The 23,233-nt window shown below is 42.6% G+C and overlaps 1 protein-coding gene across 3 annotated transcripts in view; it reads right to left on the bottom strand.

Moving 5' to 3' along the window:
• Positions 1 to 23,233, bottom strand: part of DRD3 (dopamine receptor D3) — a 71,112-nt gene that overhangs the window by 23,571 nt on the left and 24,308 nt on the right. For all 3 annotated transcript variants that reach the window (XM_032149121.1, XM_032149124.2, XM_032149123.1), the window contains 2 exons: positions 20,307 to 20,611; positions 8,393 to 8,505 (listed from right to left, as the gene is read on the bottom strand). In XM_032149121.1, the coding sequence (XP_032005012.1) occupies positions 8,393 to 8,505; positions 20,307 to 20,576 (383 nt within the window). In that variant the 5' untranslated portion in view covers positions 20,577 to 20,611. The remainder of the gene's footprint in view (positions 1 to 8,392; positions 8,506 to 20,306; positions 20,612 to 23,233) is intronic.

The following is a 23,233-nucleotide window of genomic DNA, read 5'->3' as shown; positions in this document are numbered from 1 at the left end:
CTGTAACTCGCTTTCTCCAGGCCTTCCACTTGCATAATGTCCTTTGATGTAAAAGAGCCTGACCCTTCTGTGTATTCAGTGGTGTTCTGGTAAATGGCTAACAATAGGCTCTGTAGTTTACAAAAAACCCTAATTTGTAATATTTGCCAATTTCTGTGGCGTCAGTACTCCCACCACGGCCGATTTTAAGCTACACCAAAGCTTTAATAACTGACTCAAAAAGTTTCTAAAATTTTGCCAATCAGCTCTCGCTAGCCATGATAAGCTGGCTTCAGCAGACCACTGAGAGTCATATACTTTCCTAAATATGCTATAATGTTCAGCAACTCCCTGGAGGCTCCATTAATGAAGTGAGCCAGCAAGTGTAGGGAACCCTGGCTCTATCCCATAAAGGAGGAAGCAGAGACGCAAGGATGTCAATTATGAACCCAAGGTTCCGCAGCAAATTGTGGCAGAGCCAGGTCTCCCACCTCTGAGGTGTGTTTCTTCTGAGTGCCCTCCTCCCTCTGGAGGGCATCGACAGCTCTCTGAGTTCTTGTGGGGGACAAGGGCTTCCTCAGTGAAGTCAGCATGGCAAGGGTGGTTAGTGCTCGCAGAGCACTGCGTATGCCCACAACTGAGTTTCCTCAATTAGCTCGATTCTGTTAATTGCCTGGGGGTCCTGTTAAAATGCAGAATATCAGGCTTAGTTTGTGGAGATTTTGATTTAGTACTTCCGAAGTGGAACCCAGAAATGTGCATTTTTGTTTCTTCTTTTTTGAAATTATTTTATTTTATTTTTCGACGTTATTGGGGTAGAGGTAGTATTTGGTTACGTAAGTTCTTTATGGTGATTCGCGAGATCCTGGTGCACCCATCACCCAAGCAGTATACACTGTACCATATTTGTAGTCTTTTATCCCTCACCCCGCTCCCCTTCATCTGATGCAAGTCCTGTCTGAATCCCCCTCCTTGGGGATTCTTCCAAGTCCCAAAAGTCCATTGTATCATTCTTATGCCTTTGCATCCTCACAGCTTAGCTCCCACATATCAGTGAGAACAGAAATGTGTATTTTTAACAAGCAAGTGCATCTTATGATTAGACAGGTTTTGAGAAAGTCTGCATTAGGGAAAACTTCTGTGACAAAGATTTTTGTTCACTTGGATAAGAAGTAAGAGACAAGACTACAATTTAACACTGTTACATTAATTTTTTTCTTGCTCTTTTTTAAACTTGATTAAACTGTTAGAATAAATGAGGCCCCCGCTTGTCATAAGCCGACTGCGACAGCGAGGCTGTACCGGAATTGGCCATCGGAGGGCACTATAATGCAGCAAGAACTCTGCCAGCACGGTTGGGGTGAGAAGTTCACTGCTCACCTGGGGGCTCTCCAGGCTCTGTGGGGAAGCAGAGAGGGAAAGCCCGGCGCCCTGCTTCCTGGAGCCCTGCAGGGACCCTGCATTCCCACCCAGGCCGACCGCTTAGCCTCTGACTTCCTCTCGGAGCGATTGCACGTGACCGACTGCGGGCGAGGGCCGAGCCAAAGCACCCGGAGGGCTGGGTTGGGCTTGGCCGAGAGAGAGAGGCTTGGCCCAGGGCCACCTCTGAACATCTGGCCGCTGCGCTCGCGGCGCTATTCCCGGCCCGGACCTGCCAGCCTCGCACTGTGCGCGCCGCCCCTGCAGACCCCGAGCCAGGGACCCTCCCCTTGTGTCTGAGCTCTTAGCTCCATGGGCCGTTTCTGGTGTGGATGACTCCGCTGACCCCAGCACTGGCAGTGTGCGTGGTGATTAAGTCAGCGGGCAGGAGAAACGGACAGATCAGCTCTGAATCCCGGCTCCATCACTGACCTGTGTGGCCATGGGCCAGTGGTTTGTTTTTTCTAAGACTCAGTTTTCTCATCTGTACAATGGGGATAATAATTTCTGCCCGAAAAGGCTGTAATGAATATTGAATGATATTTTCTCTGTAAACGTTTTTTTTTTTAAATCACCGTGCCTAGTGATTAATACTAAACATTCAAAAGACAGTATTATTATTGTTATTGTTGTCATTATTATTGTGCTAGCTCAAGGGATCAGTGATTGTTCATATCAGTGAGTTTATGGTTGTCTTCCCCTTCCTCCTGATATCAGGGAATATTAATTTGTTTATTTATCCACCAAAAAAGTACATGACACTTTCTATGTGACAGGCATTATTTGAAGTGCTTTACAAATATTAATTCATTTAATCCTCCTAACAACCCTTTGAGGTAGTTGTTATTATTCTCCACTAAACAGATAAGGGAACTGAGGCTCTGACAGGTTAATTGACTTGCCCAAGGTCACGTTGCTATTAAACTGTAGAGCCTGGATTTTTAGCCAGGCAGTGTGACTCTATAGCTAGGGAGCCCAGAGCCAGACTCACAGCTCAGCATCTCTGAATAAGGGAGTGTGCTGTAAATAGAGGCTGCCTGAATCCTTACTCTTGCACCAGCCAGTTGTGTGATCTCGGCAAGCTCACCTACCCATTCTAGTCTCAGCACCTTTATTTATATAGTGAGGATAATACATCTCTCTCTCTGGGTTGTCGTGAAGGTTAGCAATAATGAATGAAGAGCTCTTAGTGTCTGGCACGTAGTACATGCTAAATAAATGGTAACTATTTTTATTGTTGTTGCTTCCAGACTCATGTAAGTTAGCATTAGCACAGAGGTAGCCAGGGCATTGAAGACATAGGAGATGTGCCTCATTTAGTCCAAGAAAATTGCACCTATGGAGGTGAGCTGCCAGCGTGGCCAGAGGCCCTTGCCTTGGTGCCCCATCCTTACATTCACCAATGAAGGTGTCACTTATTGTAATAGAGTGCTAGCGGAAAGTCAGGAGATTCCATTTCTAGTCCCACACCTGTGCTAAGAGGCTGCAGCACTTCATGCAAGCATTTAGCATTTCCGCTCAAATGAGATAACTGTGATGCCCCTTCTGACTTCCGGTTCTATGAGCAGGATCTATATGGTTGGTCACTTACTGAAGGTCTCAGTACCTTGCAGAAGTTGATTTCTATCTCAGAGCCCTGTCCCAGGGTGGGAGATCTGTGTGTGTGTGTGTGTGTACTGACAAGGACACACACACTTCTTTAGGAAGCTTCTTTAGGAAGCTAGCAGTCCAGGAGGAAAGAGGCCAGCCTGGGTGGGAAGGCCTGACTCTAACTCCCCGCCTGGGTTTAATGAGCCCCAGAGTTCTGTGAGGGCTGCTTTTCACCATCTTTTATTTGGTCAGACAGGGGGCTCAATAAATCTTTAGTTCTGTGGACTCCCCTCCTGGAGTTGTTGAAGGAGAAAGCTTTTTGCAAATGACTGGAAAGCCTTTTGCAAATATAAAGTGCTTATTTAGATGCAAACTAAAAATCCAAGGTGCCTGTGACTCATCTGGTACCTATTGTGCTCGCTGCAAAGACGCGGAGGCTTGCCTGTGTAATGGGTGCCATTTGAGAGCCACTTAAAGAACTCCCTGGTGAATGAATTTGGCTGCATTATTCCTGGGCTCCTCTCGGAGGACTCTAATTCTCACCACTTGGTCGTGTCCTCCTCTTCTGACACATTCTCAGCCCTCTCCCTGAGTTAGTTTGGACCCAGGATGTGATGGGAGGAGGGCTGGCTCCCTGGGGAAGCAAGGAGCTAAAGGAGTGGGGGCTTGTGCTCAGAGGACTTCCCACTCTGCTTTTTAAAAAAGAAAAGGCAGCATTAATCCAAGCATCAGAGCTATGCCTAAGAATCTAATGACAATAGTATTACTTGCTTTCAAAAACCCTTTTATCATTTCCTTTTCTTTCATATCTCTTTCCACAGCATTATTATAGACCAGGGCTTCATGACCAAAAAATACTGAATCCATTTGGTTAAGTTTGTCAGATTGGTGACTGGCATTGTGTGAAGACCAAAGGTCTGCGTGAATGACTGCATTTTTAATGAATTGACCAGCTATTTGTCATCACATGAACAGAATGTAATGCTATGTACTGCAAACTGCTGTGAAGAATAATGAACCCAGCTTTTCCAAGGCCTGTTTTCATTTCTAGAATAGGAGGGGGCTCCATTTTGAGGTTTGGTGAGAATTCATTGGCCCATATAGAACTATGAGCCAAGAAGGGAGCTTCCTTTTTGCTTGGGATCTAAGGCATGGCTGGTCCCTTCAGGTAGGTAAGTGCTGTGTATTCTCGGAGTTTTCCTATATGGGACAGAAGCCAATTCAAAGTTACTCTCGTTGGTTGTGTTTTAAGTGGTAAAAACTAGAGGTGTGTGTTAAGCATGGCTGCTGGCAGCAAAATGGTGCTCTTGTGCAAATTAAAGAAAGGCACCCTCTCCTGGCTGGCAAATCGTAGAAAGGCACCCTCTTCTGGCCAACTCTAGGCTTGGAAAAGGGAGTGATAGCTGAATTTCATTCCCACACCCTTGCGCAGGGAACAACCTGCACAACCTCACCCACAGCCCTAAGTGCATGTGAATATAGGTGGGTGGAGTGTATAAGCACATTCTCAAGAGGGAAGAGAGGAGGCTCAGGAACTACAAGGGTTGAGGGGGCTCTCTTTACACAGTTCTCCCTCCTCACAAAGTGAACCCTCTCCCATTCTCTCACGTCCTTTCCGAAAGCCTCCTCCCAAAAGTCAAAAGCCTCCTCCCTTTCCTCCTCTGAGTTCTCTCCCTCCCACTTCCCCTTCTGCCTCTTCTCCTTCTCCCAATAATATCATCCATCCATCTCATAGCTCCAACAGGTGACCCAAATAAGAAATGCCATTTATTGAGAATTTATCACATTGTGCTAAGCTTTGACATACATTAACTCATTTCATCTTCACAATTCTTAGGCACTGTTGTTATCTTCAATTTCCAACTTCTTAGAGTATTTAAGGAATTTGCCAAAGCCACACCACTAGTACTGGGCTGTGCCAGGATTAGAATTCATGTCTATTTGACTCCAAGTTAATAATCTTAAGCTTTGTGCTAACCTCCCTAAATCTCCAACTGCATCCCTGCCTTCTCCCCTGAGTTCCAGATCACATTACTTCCTGGATAGTCCACTTGTTCCTATTATGCCAGATGTTAAAAACCAAACCATTAAAGCACCAAACCGTCTTGACATGGTGATCTCTTCTTGACAGCATCTTTCTCCTGGAATCTTGTGTTTTGTTTGACTCCTTTCTCTTCCTAATCTTTCATATTCAAGAGGTTGGAGTTTATAGACCTTTTGCCTTTTTATTTTTCAAAATTTCCCCTACTTTTCCTTTCTTGTTGCCTGCTACTTATTTTAGGATCCTATGATCCCTTACCTGAAATTCTGCTGCACTTTCTAACTGGTCCTTCATAGCACTATCAAAAGCATTCCCCCAGAAGTAAAGCCCCAGTGGCCATTCCCACACTCAAAATCTCTCAGTGCCTCCTTGGCCTATTGAATAAAAGTTAGAATTACCTCCACTGCCTGGCATTCAATGTTTTCCACAATACGGCTTGCCCGTCCGTCTTTCTTTCTTTCTTTCTTTCTTTCTTTCTTTCTTTCTTTCTTTCTTTCTTTCTTTCTTTCTTTCTTTCTTTCTTTCTTTCTTTCTTTCTTTCCTTCCTTCCTTCCTTCCTTCCTTCCTTCCTTCCTTCCTTCCTTTCTCTCTCTCTTTCTTTCCTTTCTCTCCTTCTTTCCTTCCTTCCTTCTTTCTTTCTTTTTTTCTTTCTCTCCTTTTTTTTCCCTTTCTTTCTTGTTGTTTTGAGTCAGAGTCTTGCTCTGTTGCCCAGGCTGGAGTGCAATGGTGCAATCTCAGCTCACTGCAAACTCTGCCTCCCAGGTTCAAGCGATTCTCCAGCCTCTGCCTCCTGAGTAGCTGGAATTACAGGCATCCACCACCATGTCCAGCTAATTTTTGCATTTTTGGTAGAGATGGGTTTTCACCATATTGGCCAGGCTGGTCTCAAACTCCTGACCTCAAACAATCCACTTGCCTCGGCCTCCCAAATTGCTGGGATTACAGAAGTAAGCCACCGTGCCTGGCCTCAATCCCCCTTTTCAGTTTCATCTCTTCCCAGATTGCCCCATATCCTTCTCATGCTCCAAAGTCTATCACAATGATCCTCTTTTCCGTAAAGCCCTTTCATATTCCCACAGTCTGACTCAGTCACCCTTGAACTTCGTAATGCTTTCTCTGTCACTATGTTGTGGCATCTCCAGCCTGCTTTTTCTAGAGGTCATAGCACAGGCCCCCTCAATTGGCCCATTGTTGTGCCCTCTATAGCAACAGCCTCAAATTTCCTTTTATGAGCTGAAATGGGAATTTTGAACAATAACCAAAAAATGAATATGAACACACTTTCCTCTGGTGATCCTGCAAACCAATCAGCTAATTGGATGATTTTTTTTTTTTATTTATATCACTTGGTTGGCTAGCCAACTGAGAGGGAAGCTAAAGAACATGTCCACAATGCTGAAAATAATACCATTAAAGCGTGTGTTTAAAAATAGATGGGTAGGCCAGGTGCGGTGGCTCACACCTGTAATCCCAGCACTTTGGGAGTTTTAGGTGGGTGGATAACCTGAGGTTGGGAGTTCGAGACCAGCCTGACCAACATGGAGAAACCTCGTCTCTACTAAAAATGCAAAATTAGCCAGGCATGGTGGCGCATGCCTGTAATCCCAGCTATTCGGGAGGCTGAGGCAGAAGAATCACTTGAACCTGGGAGGTGGAGGTTGCAGTGAGCTGAGATCACGCCATTGCACTCCAGCCTGGACAACAAAAGTGAAACTCTATCTCAAAAAATAAAAATAAAAATAAAAATAAAGAGGGGTCCAGTTTCAGTAGTATGTGCCAGTAATCCCAGCTACTTGGGAGGCTAAGGTGGGAGGGTCGCTTGAGTCCAGGAATTTGAGGCCAGCCTGGACAACATAGCAAGACCTCATCTCTGCAAAAAAAAAAAAAAAAAAAAGGAATATAGTTGCATAAGCTTGTAAACATACCAATATAACATTGAATTACACACTTTGAGTGGATGAATTGTGTGGTATGTGTGTTATATTTTCATAAAGCTGTTTTAAAAAGTGAAGAGTTGGGGATTTTACAATATTTTTAGCTCTAATATCTAAGTCTTTTGTGTAATTTCTAGACATTTAGTACACATTTTCAGGAATGCATTATTTGCAGAAGTGGAGGACTGCAGCTGGTTTGCTTCATTATCATCACCCCAAACTCTTCTACAAGACCTAGCTCCTGATCACCTGTGACCTTCTCTGCTGTGCCCATTACAGAGTCTTGAACAAAGAGTATTCAGCTGAATTCAGTGGTCCCTGTTTGAAGGTAGCCAATGTTTACACCATAAAATAACAGTACTTAAGATAATACATAAGATAATAACAGTCCCTAAGAATTGTGAAGATGAAATGAGTTAATGTGTGTCAAAGCTTAGCACAATATGATAAGTTCTCAATAAATGGCAGATCTTATTTGGGGTTACCTGTTGGAGCTATGAGGTGGATGGATGATATTACTGGGAGAAGGGGAAGAGGCGGAAGGGGAAGTGGGAGGGAGAGAACTCAGAGGAGGAAAGGGAGGAGGCTGTTGACTGGCATCAAGGGCCATAGGCTTGAAAGCGACCTCCTTTCCCCCAGGGCTCTCAGTGAGGCTGGTGATGTCCCAGGGGAGCCAGGCAAATCTAAGGCTCAGGCAGAGAAAAGGGGAAAGAAGAGAGGAAGACAAAAGGAGAGGGGAAGGGAGAAACAGAGGGACCCAGAGCAAGGGTGGTGAGTCCAGGTGCTCTCAGGGATAGAAAGCAATGTTACTCAGGCAGAACACACAGAGAGAGGAGTCAAAATCACAGCAATTCACCCCAGCAACCAAAATGTAATTTTAAAAACCATACTATTTACTTGCTTCTCTAAGCTCTATGAGAGAAACATATAGATCACAGCCATGCTTTCTAAAATTGCCTTTCTCCCCCACTTCTCTCCTCTCTCCCTCTCAAAAATTATCCCTACACCTGCCCCTCTTTCTTTCTCTTTCTCTCTCCCACCTTCTCTCCATCTCTCCCTTCAACAAAAACAAACAACAACAAAATTTCCTACCAATCCCAGTCAGCTCACTTTTCCTCTTTCTCCACCTCCCGCTTTCCTTCCTATTAGGAAGAAAAAAAAAAACCCCAAAAGATAGTGGAAAAGCAAAACCAGGATCCTCTTCAGGGAGCTGGAGGAGAAGAAAGGCCAGGAAAGCTTATAGGGTCATTATTTCCCACCTGTCGCAGGGGTTTCTTCTCACCTGCAAACCATACTTTAAAAGAGAGGAAAGAAAACGTTCCAGTGTCAAGTTCTACTTGGAGGTGACCCCAGTACCCTCAAATGCAAAATCTGTCTCTCCCCACTTCCCCAGCTTTTGGGCCACCTGGAAGGGGAATTGCAGCCCTACCTGTCTATGCTGATGGCACAGAGGTTAAGGATGCTGGCTGTACACATCATGACATCCAGGGTGACAAAAACATCGCAGCAAACGCGGCTGAAATTCCAGACTCCACCTGTCACCTGGGTATCAGAGACAAGGATGTTAGTGTTTACCCCAGTGAAGGAACAACAACCCAGTTGGCCCTATTTTCTTTCCTTTGCTGCCTAGTGTAGATGTGGGCACTCCTGCTCCCTGTGTACCATTGTTCCCACAGGGCAGACGGACATCAAGGGAGTGCCAGGCTATCCAAGACTGGTTGCCTAAAGAAAGGACAAATTCACAGAATGTCAGAATGCTAATGCTGGAAGTGATCTTCCAAGTCAATTAGTCCAGTGATTCTCAAAGTGTGGTCCACAGTGAGGTGTTTATTAAAGATGTAGGTTTCTGAATCCTTCCTATACCTACTGAGTCAGAATCTTTGGCTCTTTGTTCTGTAAATCTTCATTTTTTTTTTTTAATTTATTTTATTTTTTGAGATGGAGTTCTGCTCTTGTTGCCCAGGCTAGAGTGCAATGGTGCGATCTCGGCTCACCACAACCTCCGCCTCCCCGGTTCAAGTGATTCTCCTGCCTCAGCCTCCCGAGTAGCTGGGAATACAGGCATGCGCCACCAAGCCAGGCTAAATCTTCATTTTTAAATAAACACTCCTATACATACCAAGGTTTGAGAATCATTGTTGAAGTTCAAACTCAGGAGGCAACTAATGCTCCTTGTGGTTAAGTGGTAACCACAGGTGGTGGTAAAAGAACTTCGGTGACTGCCCGACGTGTACATTGTGCCAAAACTGTCTCTCTGAAGTCCTTCACCCAATAGAGAGTTCATCATGTACTCAAGAAATAAGCTAAGAACACATTTTTCATAAAATTTACCTCCAAAGTAAAAATCTATCTGGCTTCAGCCTGTAAAGCTTGGAAACATTCTGAAACAACATTTATGGGAATCTATGTAAAATAAATCTGTGCCAATGTGACTGCCTTCAACACTCTCCCTCCCCACCCACATCCCAAAAAACAAAAGGTGGGGAAAAGGGCTGGATTCTCTCCACTGCTCAGAATTCATGAGGATGGTTTCAACCTCATGCGTCTATCTATACATGTGTTTCAAGCTCCATAACATCCTCTGAGTAACGCTTACAGTCAGGAATTTAGGTAATATCATTTATATTCTAGTATATTTCTATTTATTTTTAAAAGTTTTACATAGCCTAATTGAATCAGGAAGATGTGTCAGGGAGACTGTCATTTTTAAAATGTCCACCAAAGGCCACACTCATGGACCACGAGGCTTTGTGCAGTTACTAGCTTCTTGCCTGGGGGGTGAGCTGTCATTCTTGGGGACCCTAGTTCTCGGGGAGAAACCTGCCGGGCTTTGTGCCTCTGGCTGTAGCTGAGTATTTGCAATACCCCTCCTGAACAGGCCCAATGGCCATTTAAGAGGAAGAAAGAGTGAAAAATGTTACAGTAGCCTCTGAAGTAGCTTCTCAACAAGAAAACAGATACTGACCAAATGACTGTGCATAAAGATAGTGCCATTCCTTCATCTGGATTTTCTCATCCAAGGATCTTCTTATATGACCAGGTCAGTTTACTGTTCATTTCTGTTTTATCCCAGTAAAACAAGGTCCTAAAATGCCGTCTATCCTTCCTCATCCCTAACAACTTCTTCCCCTTGGATTTATTTCTTTTTTTGCATCTCATTTTATTCCTATCTTTGGTCATCTCCAGACTGTTTTGAGAAACCCTGACCAATGATTTTTTGTTTAAAAGCAACAACGAAAAGTTAAAACTAGTGAAGAAGTCATCATATTTTTTATTTGGTTTGGGATTTACTGTCTCTCTTTTAGTTTGACCAATTGGCTCTATCTAAATAAATAAAGGCTGAATATGAATTTATAGGAATCCTGAGAATAAAAAGCTTTTAAAAGATTGAGACGTAAGAATTCTGATCTAAAGAGTGATAACAACATAATGATACAGGGGAACCAGGAGAATAAAAGATGGTTTTGTTCATTACATAGGACAGTTGCATACTCTAAAAGCTTCTTGCAAAAGCTGATTTTGTATACTAAATTTTATTTCAACATTATATCTACTCTGCGGTTAATGCTTTAAATTGGGTAAGAAAACACTTTTTGGCATAATTGTGAGCAAATGTTTGTTTATGTGTGTTTTGGGCTAGGGTAGGTGAGAAAGGATAGTTAGGATAACAGCAAACTTCAGTGTTTGCTGAGCATTCATTCATTCATTCATATACTTATAAAGCAAATACTTGTGAAGCTCTTAGTACTTGGTTTGTAGGAGTGTATGTCATGTGTGTTGAGAGGTTTTACAAAATGTACTACAGGGCCTATCCTTAAAGAATTTACAAGATAACTGGAGAAGTAACACATTCATCAATAAAATGCCAGAGATCATCATGATATCCTAATATTGTTAATAAGAATTAACATTGATCGAGAATTCACTGTACATGTGTTACCAACCCACATGACCCATTCGAGGAATTTCTATAACTTTGAAACTTCAGACTTTGAAAACTGTATTTGTTTTTATTGTATGTGTTCTTAGAGCTTTTTGAAGACAAGTTATACATTTACTTGATAGGAGATGGAGTTATTGTTACTTAACCAACACCAACAGGGGCAAGAAGATTTACTTGTTTGCTGCTGCATCCCCAGCTCCCAGAGCAGGGCCTAACCATGAAAATATATTCTGAAATAATAAACGGCCTCTGACATAATCTGTCATAATAACAGCTAAGATTTATTGAATGCTTACTAAGTGCCTGGTGTTCTGCAAAGCACTTTACATACATGGTCTCTATTGCCGATTATAATTCTATGACAGAGGATTATTATCTTCATTGCAGAGGAAGAATCTAAAAGCTTAGAAAGAATAAGCACTTTGTCCAAGGTCACAGGGCTAGTACAGGCAGACAGAGCATTGGAATGTAGGTTGTTACACACCCTGCTATAGGGAAGTGTTAGGTGAGGAGGGGTAGTTGTTGGAAAAGGGATGGAAGTGGGTAGATACTAGGGGAAAGAAGAAAACCAGGTGCTCCTCAGGGATGTTTGTGTGACAGATCATATCATCTCCTTTCCAGGGAAGGAGATACTCTCCTGATTGCCTTTATCCCAGGGTTCAAAGAATGGTGCAAGAGACAGTGGTAAGTGCTGCCTTTGGGGCTGGTGAAAGTACACAGACAGTTTTATTTAATACCCCTCCTGCTTAGCCCCCAAAGGACAAAGCCCTCAAGCTGTTCTCTGGCTTCCAGGCCCCCACTGGCCTGTCATCCCATTCTGGCTATCCTCTTTTCCCATCTCCTGATTCTGCCATCAAAATTCTCATTCTCTCCTTGATTTCAGCTAAGAGTCAAGAAGAAAACAATCTGATTAGCTGATTAAAATAATTCCCACTAAGGTGCCATCACTTAGCCTTCCCTGGAGCTTACTCATTAAAATGAGTCTCTAATTGGTGGGACTTGTAATGAAATTTTTTTTCCTATTGGCATCCTCCATATCAAGCAACTAATAGTAAAGGATCAATAAAATGCATCTAGGTGCCAAGAATATGCTGGTAACTCTCACACATTTTCTCACCACAACCTGAAGAAGTAAATGTGATTTCTAACTTATAGATAAAGAAATGGAGACCTGGAAGGGCTGAATAATTTGCCTAAGGACACATAGCTCGTAAAAGGAGCTAGAATTTTGACCCCTTTATATTACCATTACTCTTCGTGCCTCTCACAGTTTAGTGGCTTGCCTCTTCTGAGATGTGTACAATTTAACTCTATTCTAATATCATAGGAGGTAGAAGAGTTGGTGTGTGTCCATCCATTACCCCTATAGCCATGGTCTAATGAGTGCCCATAATGTGTCTGATACTTTGCTTGGGCAGGTGTATTGAAACAAACCTGTTTTTGTTCCCAGGATCTCAGAATACAATGTGTGCCTATTACCAAAAGTAATGTGTGAATACCCATTACACCCATTCACATGGGTGAACTGAGGGCCCACGAGATAAGTACTTAAAAAACAGCTATGAGGCAATGTGATAGGCACCAAAGGTGAGATAGGTACAAAGTGTTGGAAGATTAGGAAAGGCAAAATGATTTTTGAAATTAAAACAGATAAAAGTGAAAAAAGGCCTGGCGCAGTGGCTCACGCCTGTAATCCCAGCACTTTGGGAGGTGGGTGGATCACTTGAGGTCAGGAGTTTGAGACCAGCCTGGCCAACATGGTGAAACCCCGTCTCTACTAAAAATACAAAAATTAGCTGGGTGTGGTGGTGGGCGCCTGTTATCCTACCTACTTGGGAAGCTGAGGCACGAGAATTGCTTGAACCCGGGAGGCAGAATTTGCAGTGAGCCGAGATCGTGCCACTGCACTCCAGCCTGGGCGATAGAGCTAGACTCAGTCTCAAAAAAAAAAAAAAAAAAAAAGTGAAAAAAATCAAATTGACCTGAGGCTTTTTAGAGACACGATTCTTTCTCCTGCATTCTAATGAATAACTCACTTTAGAATTATACAGCAACCAGGTGGTGTTACTCTTACTTGCTAATGAATGTAACTAACACCCTGTGGCAATACAGAAGTTGAGTAAGCAGGAAAGTGTCTTCAGGTACTGAACTTGTCTATTGATTTTCAATAGACACAGCCTAGGGCAGCATTCCCCAAATTTACTGATTATAAGGCAGCATTTCCCAAATCTCCAGATGCTCTTGTTAAACAAAATGTTTCTTAGGCCTCGCTCAGAGTAATAAGTCCCTCAAGTGATTCTTATTGTCTTGGTTTGGGAAACACTGGTCTGGGGTTAAGGGGAGCATAAAATGTTCCTCAGAAATGGTTTTTCCTAAAGCAGAGTTTCTTAAGCATTCTTTATCCTGTGGATTTCGTTAGCTTCATGATCTCCTTCTCAGAAGAATGCTTTTCTTTTTTTTTTTTTTTCTTTTTTGAAATGGAGTCTCTCTCTGTCACCCGGCTGGAGTGCAGTGGCACAATCTCGGCTCACTGCAATCTCTGCCTCCCGGGTTCAAGCGATTCTCCTGCCTCAGCCTCCCAAGTAGCTGGAATATAGGCTCATGCCACCAGGCCCAGCTAATTTTTGTATTTTTAGTAGAGACAGGGTTTCACCACGTTGGCCAGGCTGGTGTCGAACTCCTGACCTCAGGTGATCCACCCGCTTCGGCCTCCCAAAGTGCTGAGATTACAGGCGTGAGCCACTGCACCTGGCCAGAAGAATGTTTTTAAAGAATGAAATAAATACAGTGGTTCATAAAGGATATCAATTTTATTGAAATATAGTTATCAAAGTATTTAAAATGTATGTATTTCTTTAATAATTCATTAAATAACAAGATCTAGTGGCAGGTCCAAAATTCCTATAATTTCAAAGTAATGATGAGTATCAGTGATGTTTCAAGATGTCTGCAACAATCATAATGTGGTTTGAAAATATAAATATCATCAGTGTGCAGGAAGGAGTGTTAAAAAGTTAAACAAAATTTGGGAGGCTGAGGCAGGAGAATCACTTGAACCCGGAAGGTGGAGGTTGCAGTGAGCTGAGATTGTGCCACTGCACTCCATCCTGGGCAACAGAGTGAGACTCCATCTCAAAAGAAAAAAAAAGAAAGTTAAAACAATTAAGAAAAAAAATCTGTGATTTCTACTGGTGACAGCTGAAGATTTCTTCTGCTGTGCGTTGATACTTACATTTGGAATTAAAGGAAATTCTAAATTTCATCTCAGGGAAAATAAAGGAGTAGTTTTATTTACATCCAAGTTGACGAACTCCCCAGATTAAGAACTCCAACTCTAAAGGGATGAATTTTTATTTATTTGGAAATATCTAAGGGGCAAAGATAGAAGTACTTCTCTAATTAGCCTCTTCAGTCCATTTTTGTTTGCCACATTTGAAGTATTTCTTGGTGGGAGTGTTGCTGTGGGGCAAAACAGAATAATAAATAAGGATTTTTCACTTCTCTGCATCTTCATTTCTCCATCTATGAAATGAGGGGTTTGTAGCTTATTAGTTCCCAAATGTCATAGCAGATGACTAGCTGGTTGCACAAGTCACATAAGGTGGGAGTGGGGCCTGGGGCTTACTCTAGACTTCCAGGGCTGCCCTGGAAATGCTGGTTTGGTAGACCCGAGGTAGACCCAACAGTTTGTATTTTTTGTTGTTGTTGTTGAGACAGAGTCTTGTTCTGTTGCCCTGGCTGGAGTGCAGTGGCACAATCTCGGCTCACTGCAACCTCCGCCTTCCAGGTTCAAGCGATTCTTCTGCCTTAGCCTCCCAAGTAGCTGGGATTACAGGTACCCGCCACTATGCCTGGCTAATTTTTGTATTTTTAGTAGAGACGGGGTTTTACCATGTTGGCTAGGCTGGTCTCGAACTCCTAACTTCAGGTGGTCCACCCACCTCGGCCTCCCAATGTGTGGGGATTACAGGCGTGAGCCACCGTACCTGGCCAACAGTTTGTATTTTTAACAAGCAGTCTCTCCTTCCCTTATGCTATAAGTTAAGTGTGTCCCCCAAAAGGCATGTGTTAGAAACTCAATCTCCAGTGCGACAGTGTTGGGAGATGGGGCCTAATGAGAGGTGATTAGCCTTGAGGACTCTGCCCTCATGAGTGGATTAATGTTGTTCTTGTGGGAGTGGGTTCATATAAAAGGACAAGTTCGGTCCCCTTTTGCCTCTCTTCTGCCCTCCTACCTTCCACCACGGGATGACAGCACGAAGGCCCTTCCCAGATGGAGGCCTCTTGATCTTAGACTTCCAAGCCTCCAGAACTGTAAGAAATAAATCTGTTCTTTGTAAATTACACAGCCTCATATATTCTGTTGTAGTTGCACAAAATGGATTAACACACCCCCTAATGAAAGTTTAGCTCAGAGCTGCTCAAAGTTTAGGTGCCTAAGAAGTATGGAGGAGCTCATTTGAATATGAGACTGCAAGACTCATCCTCAGAGAAACCATGTCATTAGAATATGGCCAGGAATTTCCTGTGGTTGGATCACACTGTGGAAATGATGGCAAAAATAATCTCCAAGCCCTTCCAGCTTTAATATTCTATGACTTTTATCAAAATCCAGAGTTTGGTGAAGAGATCGTGAGAATCTCTTGTTTTTGTTTTCCAGTAGGGAGGTCTTAAATTATCATTCGGGGTCTTTTGAGCTGTGGTAAAACTTTCCTTTAAAAAAGCCCACTTCTTTATTTTTAATAATCAGTATCATTACAAAACTCAAAGATTCTTCCCTTTCTAAAATTTTGCTATTCTTTCCTTTCATCACCACCCGACCTCGATTGCTTTTTCTGTGGTGCGTTTCCTTGCCTGAACTCATCCTATTCTATCTTGCTTGACTACCTTCCTTAATCCTCAAGTTTTTCCTCCTGTCTACTCTGGGACCCAAGTAGTCTGAGTTTAGTATTCCAAATGTTCCCCTGGCTGCTTATACTGCCTTTCTATCCTGATAAAAGTGTTTTAAACATCACAAAAGGTGCTTCACTGAGTGGAACAAAATGAGATGTTTGTGCTTGGAGAGGAAGCTCTGGAGTGCAGACAGTAAAGGAGGAAATTAAAATCTTGAGAGGAAATCTGAGATAGAACTATTTGGGATGTTACAGAAAAGTTGAGAAAATGCTGCAAACTGAATTAAACAGATAGCCAAGCCAGAAGCCCTCTGAAATATAATCTTCTGTGAGGTCACCTGCTTGGTTTTTGTCCTGAGCTTCTCTGCCAGGCTTGAGGACAGAGAATACTGAAGCACGTCAGTGACTGGTCCCTGTGAGCCCCCTTATGTATGCCCAAGTGAAGGCTCCTCTGTGTCTTAAAGATGAGAATGATACCAATGAAAGCTGACTGTGGTTCCCACTTACTGACTATCTTCTTCTATCTTTCCAATAAATAGTCCCTAGATTCCACTGGGAATCTATGAGATCGCTGGGCAGTATCCAAGGAAGAAACATATAACCTATGTTAAATCAATTTTTCAAGCTGGAACTCATGTGCCATAAGCCAGTCCAATCAGAGCACATCTTGATACTTCTACTAGAAATTCTGAGAAAAGAATTTTCTCTCTTGCTGTGAATGGTGTGGTGTGGACACGTGAGACCTATAGCTTAGCCTGTTGCCTAAAGGTAAGGTCAGTATATGGAAAAAGGCAGAGCTGAGAGAATTGTAGGGAAATGGAGCTGGTGCCCTGATGGAACTGTGCCTGCAGCCCACCCTACCAGAGGACTTTATAAAGTTCCTGGTATGACAGCCAATGCATTTTGTTTTTTCATTTAAGCCAATTGGAGTTAGGTTTTTTAAAGTTATAATTAAAAGTGTCTTAAGTGGGATATTTATAGATCAAAAGTTTTGGTTACCAAAATACCCGATCAGTTGATGACAGCTGAGTCTAACATCAGCTCAGGATGGAAAATGTTGTTGTCACCTCCACTTTATGCACTTAAATCCATGTCTTCTGACTCCAAGTTCTGAGTCTTTCTCTCACAGCATGACACTGTGTTGAAATGACATTCATTCCAGTGAATTCCAGTAAAGGCAATGTGATACTTTATTGCCTACGTCAGAGCAATTCCCCACCCCTACATCTTTTATAAATAAAATACACGTTTTCATTTTTTCTTTTTTAGCTTCCTTTGCAGCTAAAGGTGGCCTCATGACTAAGTTCTGGCCAATTAAGCTTATGTGAAATCTCTTAGAAACATGCTTTTAAGCTACTACAGGGAAAGTGCATGCTCTCTCTCTCTCTCTCATTTCCTGCTGTCCTTACCCATCCTATTTTTGAATACTGCCATGGTGCTAGGGAGCTATGGCAACATAAAGAACTAAGCCAGCTTGCCAAGGATGGTGAAGAGGAAGGATGGAAAAGTCTGGTCTGTGATGACACCATGGGGCAGCTGAACCAACACAATAATTCTTTTCCTCCAGAATTCTGGTTATTTGAAAAACATTAAATGTAACTAAACCACAACTAATCAAGGTTTCCAATATTTACAGCCCAAACATTCCTACCTCATAAATACTGGTGTCTGCCAAAATGAGCCAATTTTCCTTCGAAGAAGGTGGATGTGTTCAAATCAAAGCACATGTGGCTATGAATTTGGTGAATCTTTTGGATCCCAAAATGGTGTTCTTCTCATGTATATCTTATCTTCCTGGGGGCCCTCAAGCCTACAGCAGTCTTGATGATCAACATTGCACCCTTTTCTTTTCCAAAGGGAGCTCTTCGGTATAATTAAGTAATTACTAGAGTAGCTACTCAAACTGCACTATCATTAGGACAAGTTAGTGAGAATAATACTTTGCTTCTTCTTGAGGCACATGGATTTATGTATTCATAGACCATATTTTAAGGGCTCAAAGTGCTCTTTTCTTTCATTAAGGTGCCTCATCTGCCTCTAAGGAAAGATAGGAAAACATTTGAGATTAAGAAAAGTATAGACTGATGTAAGATAGAGAGACTTGGTCCTCTGTATTCTTCACTGGCTTTAGGGCCTCTTTTTGGTCTTACCAACTTGCTTCAAGACCCAGACCAGAAAGAGGCCCTAAAGCCAGTGAGGAGATGTCTCTGCTCCCCTGAATCTTCCTTATGTGAATGTAGATTTTAAAAATCATGCTCTTATTGCTTCTCAGCCTTTTGGTTAAGATCAAATGTGAAAATTATGATCCTGACCACTGAATACCTGCATGAAATAACCTGTTGGACAGAAGGCATAGTATTATGGTTTTTATGGGGAGAAACCAAGAACTTCAACAGAGCTGTTCTCATGGAGGAAAACCTATAGGTACTACTACAGTGATTTCTTTAAGGACTTTGGCAAGATTTCGTGTCATTTTCTGTAGTCTCAGCTGCCCTTCTATGCTCAGCAGTAGAATAGGAGCACCACTATATCAGAAGGTGTGGCTAGAAGGGGTGCCATGGGTTTCTAGTGTGGAAAAGTCACAATGTCCATCTCCTAAACCAGTAGAAACAGATGTTTTCCAGTATGGCCCAACCAGAGTCCTAGAAATAATCACAAATACATAGCCAACAAATGCCCCTGAGTGGCTTTGTTACAGACACCAAAAGCCTGGTTTTACCTTAAAGGGAATAAAAATGCTCATTAGAGTGAAGGTCCACTGCCTACGTTTCTTTCTGACATTCATCCTTCTGGAGGACTTAAGAATCCTTGGAACACATAGAAATGGACAAAAACATTTTAGGAGGATGATGACAGTGCTATGAGTTATTGACCAATTCATATTCGATGGTTGCACCTAAAGTGCCTCATTCTTGAACAGAAATATCACATGCTTCGAAATTTTTTCAGGCTCATTATTGTTGGATGTAAAATAACAAATAGCTCGTCCCCAAAAGTCCTCTCCCCAAAAAGTCTGACTGTAACAATAGCTAGAGAGGCAGATGGTATTAGCAGGAATAGCCCATATAATGCATACATTACAGAGAAGATTCATTTCATCATTCATACATCAAATGTGGTAGCAGTTAGCATGTATTGTGTGCCAGGTAGTATGTTTAGGCTATAGGAGATGAAGAGTAAAGATCTAGTCTCTGACTTCAAGGTTGACTCAGACTAATTGGGTTGACAGAAAAATCAAGATAATTATAAGACCCTTCACCCTCCCAACTAGGATTATCCTAACTGGGAAGAATAAATACATATTTTTTCCTCAAGTATTCCCTTAGCCTTTAGATCTACCCAGCCTAGTTGTTTTTCTTCTTTTCCTTTTATTTCTCTATTTTCTTTTTTTCTCTCTTTATGTCTCCCCCTTGAGATCTTAAGTCTAATTTTAGTTCCCAGCCATTCTTTAACAAAAGTATTAGCACAGGCAGTCTATGTACAAGGTTTTTGCTCTCCCGTGATATGTCATACTTAATTAACTGTCACTTTTACTATCAATATTAACTGAGATATTAATTTGATGAATCTTAATTTCTCTTAATCATAGCATCATTTTGATCCTTCATTGGATACCTCTTTAAAATGACACACAGTGCAGAGGAGAAATATTAATAGTATACTCAGGTTTTTTTTTTAAAAAATATCTTAAGTAATTGCATGTTTTCCTGGTAAGAATATCTGTTTCTTGGACAGATATGGTCACCCTGATTTCCTTGTTAGCAAATGGGTGTTTTTTCTTGACCACCCCCGGCTCTGTTTTGCACTCCCAATTGAAAATACTTTCAAATTTAATAAATGTTTCTCCCCAAAAGAATTCACCAGGATCTGCTGCACTATCTGTCTGGCAAAGGCTCTGTACTGTTCATGGACACATGGAAATATACACTTGAGGGTTTTGTCTGTTCCTTTGGTAGCAGAGTCTATGGAGAGCTGGTACCCAGGAGGAAAGAGCAAAGAGGGACTGAGCCATCGAAAGAAGTCTGATCTGTTTGCTGGTCATTCTTTCTATCTTTCCCTACATTCACTAATTTTTTTTTCTATAATTCCTTTTCTCTTCCTGGCCTCACATCCCTCCTGCACACCCTCACCCTCATATACATTGAGCACTGGTGAAGAGGCCTTCTGGACTGCCTCACCCAGCCCACCATGTCATTGAGACATGTCTGGCACAGAGAATAAACTCTAGGCCATATTAGGAAGAGTCCCATCACTCAAATACAGTCACCTGAACACTGGAGACCCATGAACAGAATCATTCTGAGCTCCTTGGTTCTGATGTGGGTGAGAGACGGGATGGTGGCTGTTTTCCAGAGCTTTAACACTCTCATTAAAGGGATAATGAGAGCTCTCCTTCCTTCCTCAGTTCCTGACTGTTTGGGGAGTCTTTTGAGCCCTGAAGGCTGGAACTCAGGGAAGACAAATACTAGCACAGTCATAGAGACAGCATGCGTCTGAAGTCTACTCACCTCCAGGTATACCACCCAGGGCATCACCAAGGTGGCCACCAGCAAGTCTGCCACAGCCAGGCTCACTACTAAGTAGTTGGTGGTAGTCTGCAGGGCCCGCTCCTTCAGTACAGCCATGCACACCAGGCCATTGCCGAAGACGATGGCCAGGATGAGCGCACAGTAGGAGAGGGCATAGTAGGCATGTGGGCGGGCCTGGCTGGCACCTGTTGAGTTCTCCGCCCCACAGGTGTAGTTCAGGTGGCCACTCAGCTGGCTCAGAGGTGCCATAGCCCAGAGGGAGGTGCGTGATGCCAAGGGGCTTCCTGTGAGGAGACAGAAAACAATATTAATAAAATCAGACTCTTTGGGGCTTGGTTGCTTAGTTACATTTTTTTTATTTATTGCATCAACACATATTTATTATTTTCTATATAGTAGGCACCATTGTGAGAGTTGGAGATAGAGCAATGAACAAAACAGATAAAATCTTAATTCCTCCCCTTTGAAACTCCCATTCTAGAGGAGAAGACATAATGAACAAGATAAATAAAAGATGTGGTGTGTTCAATAATGATATGTATATTGGAGACAAATCAGAGAGGCGGGTAAGTAATGAGTGAAGATTGTGCGTATGTGAGTGAGTATCTGAGTATAATCAGGAACTCCTCATGGAGAAATCAGCAATTGAGTCGAGACCTGGAGGAGATCAGGAAGCAGATCATGCAGTTATCAGATGGGATAGCAGTCTGAGCAGTGAGAACAGCAGGTGCCAGCAGGAAGGGCTAGCACATACAAGTCATAGGAGGGAGTCTGGTGAGGCTGGAGCCAAGTGAGGCAGGAGTAGAATAGGAGGGTGTGAGGTAGAGAGATTGTGCAGGGCTATTGAAAGTACCATGCTTGGACTCTGAGTGAGACGGGAAGCTGTTGCAGGATTACAATCCCAGCTCTGCTGCTTACTAACTCCGGGACCTTATGCATATTACTTTACCTCTCTGAGCTCCAGATTCTTCCCATGTAACACGTGGGAATAATGAAACCCATCTATCTTAGTCCATTTTGTGTTGCTATAACAGAACACCTGAGTCTGGTTAATTTATAAAGAGCAGAAATTTATTCTCTCACAGTTCTGGAAGGCTAGGGGAAGACATAAGGCCTGAGACTTAGGGTGTAACCCTGAAACCCAAGCAAAAATGACTCTTGCCGCAAGCTCTGTGCTACAGAGGAGCCCACTCTGGTCTTCTGCTATGGTCTGAGTGTTTCTGTCCCTAAATTCATATGTAGAAATCCTAATTCCCAATATGATGGTATTAGGAGGTGGGGGTCTGTAAGAGGTGATTAGGTTATAAGGACAGAGCCCTCATGAATAAGATCAGTGCTTTTATAAAAGAGACCCAGAGAGCTAGCTAATCTCTTTCACCAAGGGAGGACATAATGAAAACACAACCATCTATGAACCAGAAAGCAGGCCCTCACCAGACGCTGAATCTTCTGGTGCCTTGATCTTGGACTTCCCAGCCTTCAGAACTATGAAAAATAAATATCTGTTGTTTATAAGCTACTCAGTTTATGGTATTTTGTGATAGCAGCCCAAAAGGACTAAGGCACCCTCTGCTGGTTATGCCTCTAGCCCCTACAGGATGATGTTGTAACCTCCCACAGTGCCAAGGAGAAGGTCCACTAAGTTTACAACCCTGTCTAGACCACACTCAGGGAATTCTCTACCCAACTGCTCAGAGCCTGTTTCCAAGACAGCATGGGCCTCATTCTAAATCTGTCACTCTGAGGGGAGACTATGCCATAAATGTGTAGAGTTCCTGGGGCCAAGCAGTGGCTTTCAGTTAGAGCTCAGACAAACAGATTCTATGGAGCCTGAAGTTGGGAGAGAAGAGGCCAGGGTCCCTGAGGCAGATTAGGGGTGGGGGCTCAGCTTCTCCTGTGTGGTCACATTTTGTATGGAATTTTGAAGGGTCCAGGAATCTTAAATTCAAACTTGGCCTTCCATGTTGTTATGAAGGTGTATTTGTCAAGGTGGGAAGATGAAACATTTTACTCAATGGTTTGTTGGTTACAACTTTAAAATATTTAAACATGGTACATATGGACCTTTATGGGAACTCTCTCTTCAGACCCTGGCAAAAGTAGAGGCTGGCTTGGTGGCCAGAATTTGCCCTTAAGCCAGGTATCCGTAGCTCTCCCTTGATTAGGAGACCGGCCTAATCATGGTGGTCATTTTGTACCTCACTTTGAAGTGTTTCAGCCTGAAATGTGAAAGAGTTAAAATGAACAAATAATTGGGAAAGAGTGACAAACTTGGAATGAATTTAGAGAATTGTTTAAAAAAATTGTCCTTTATCTTGGCACACTGTTTGCACTCAATGTATTTTAAAACATAATAATAATTCTTGATAATAATTATAATTTTCTCATTATTCAGAGGAGGGCAGCCGCTACCCTGGAGATAGCACCGCTGCTGCCAAGAGCTTTTGGAAAAATACAATGCTTTCTGATTGTTCAAGGATATTTCCACTTTTAAGGCAGGCTCAGGCCCAAATGTCTTCTCTTTCACAACTGGACCACTTTGGAACACAGTGGCCAGAATCCCTCTTTTCTGGGGTCTGCAATTGGTGAATAATGTCTTAGCCTCCTCTCACCTGCCACGTAAGAGGGAGGCATAAAACCTTAGGATATTTGTTACCCTTTTGCCGGACTTTTTACTCTGCCAAGAGGTTTGACAGCTACCTAAAAATAGTATAGCTGAATGCCAGTGGCTAATTATATGAAGGGAAACCCTCAACTCTGAAAATCAATGCCTGATGTTGGAATCACAGTTGCATAGATTTCTGATTTCTTATTTATTTTTTCCACATCTGATCTTAGATCCTTTATAGCAGCAAGTGGGTTAAACTGTGATTGTTCAGGTAGTTTCTGATGAGTTGTGGATGTGG

The sequence above is a fragment of the Hylobates moloch genome, unplaced genomic scaffold, assembly GCF_009828535.3.
Source record: "Hylobates moloch isolate HMO894 unplaced genomic scaffold, HMol_V3 SCAFFOLD_4, whole genome shotgun sequence".
Taxonomy (NCBI): Eukaryota; Metazoa; Chordata; class Mammalia; order Primates; family Hylobatidae; genus Hylobates; species Hylobates moloch.
Note: the sequence above shows the minus strand (reverse complement) of the source record. Positions and strands in the feature narration are given on the sequence as shown.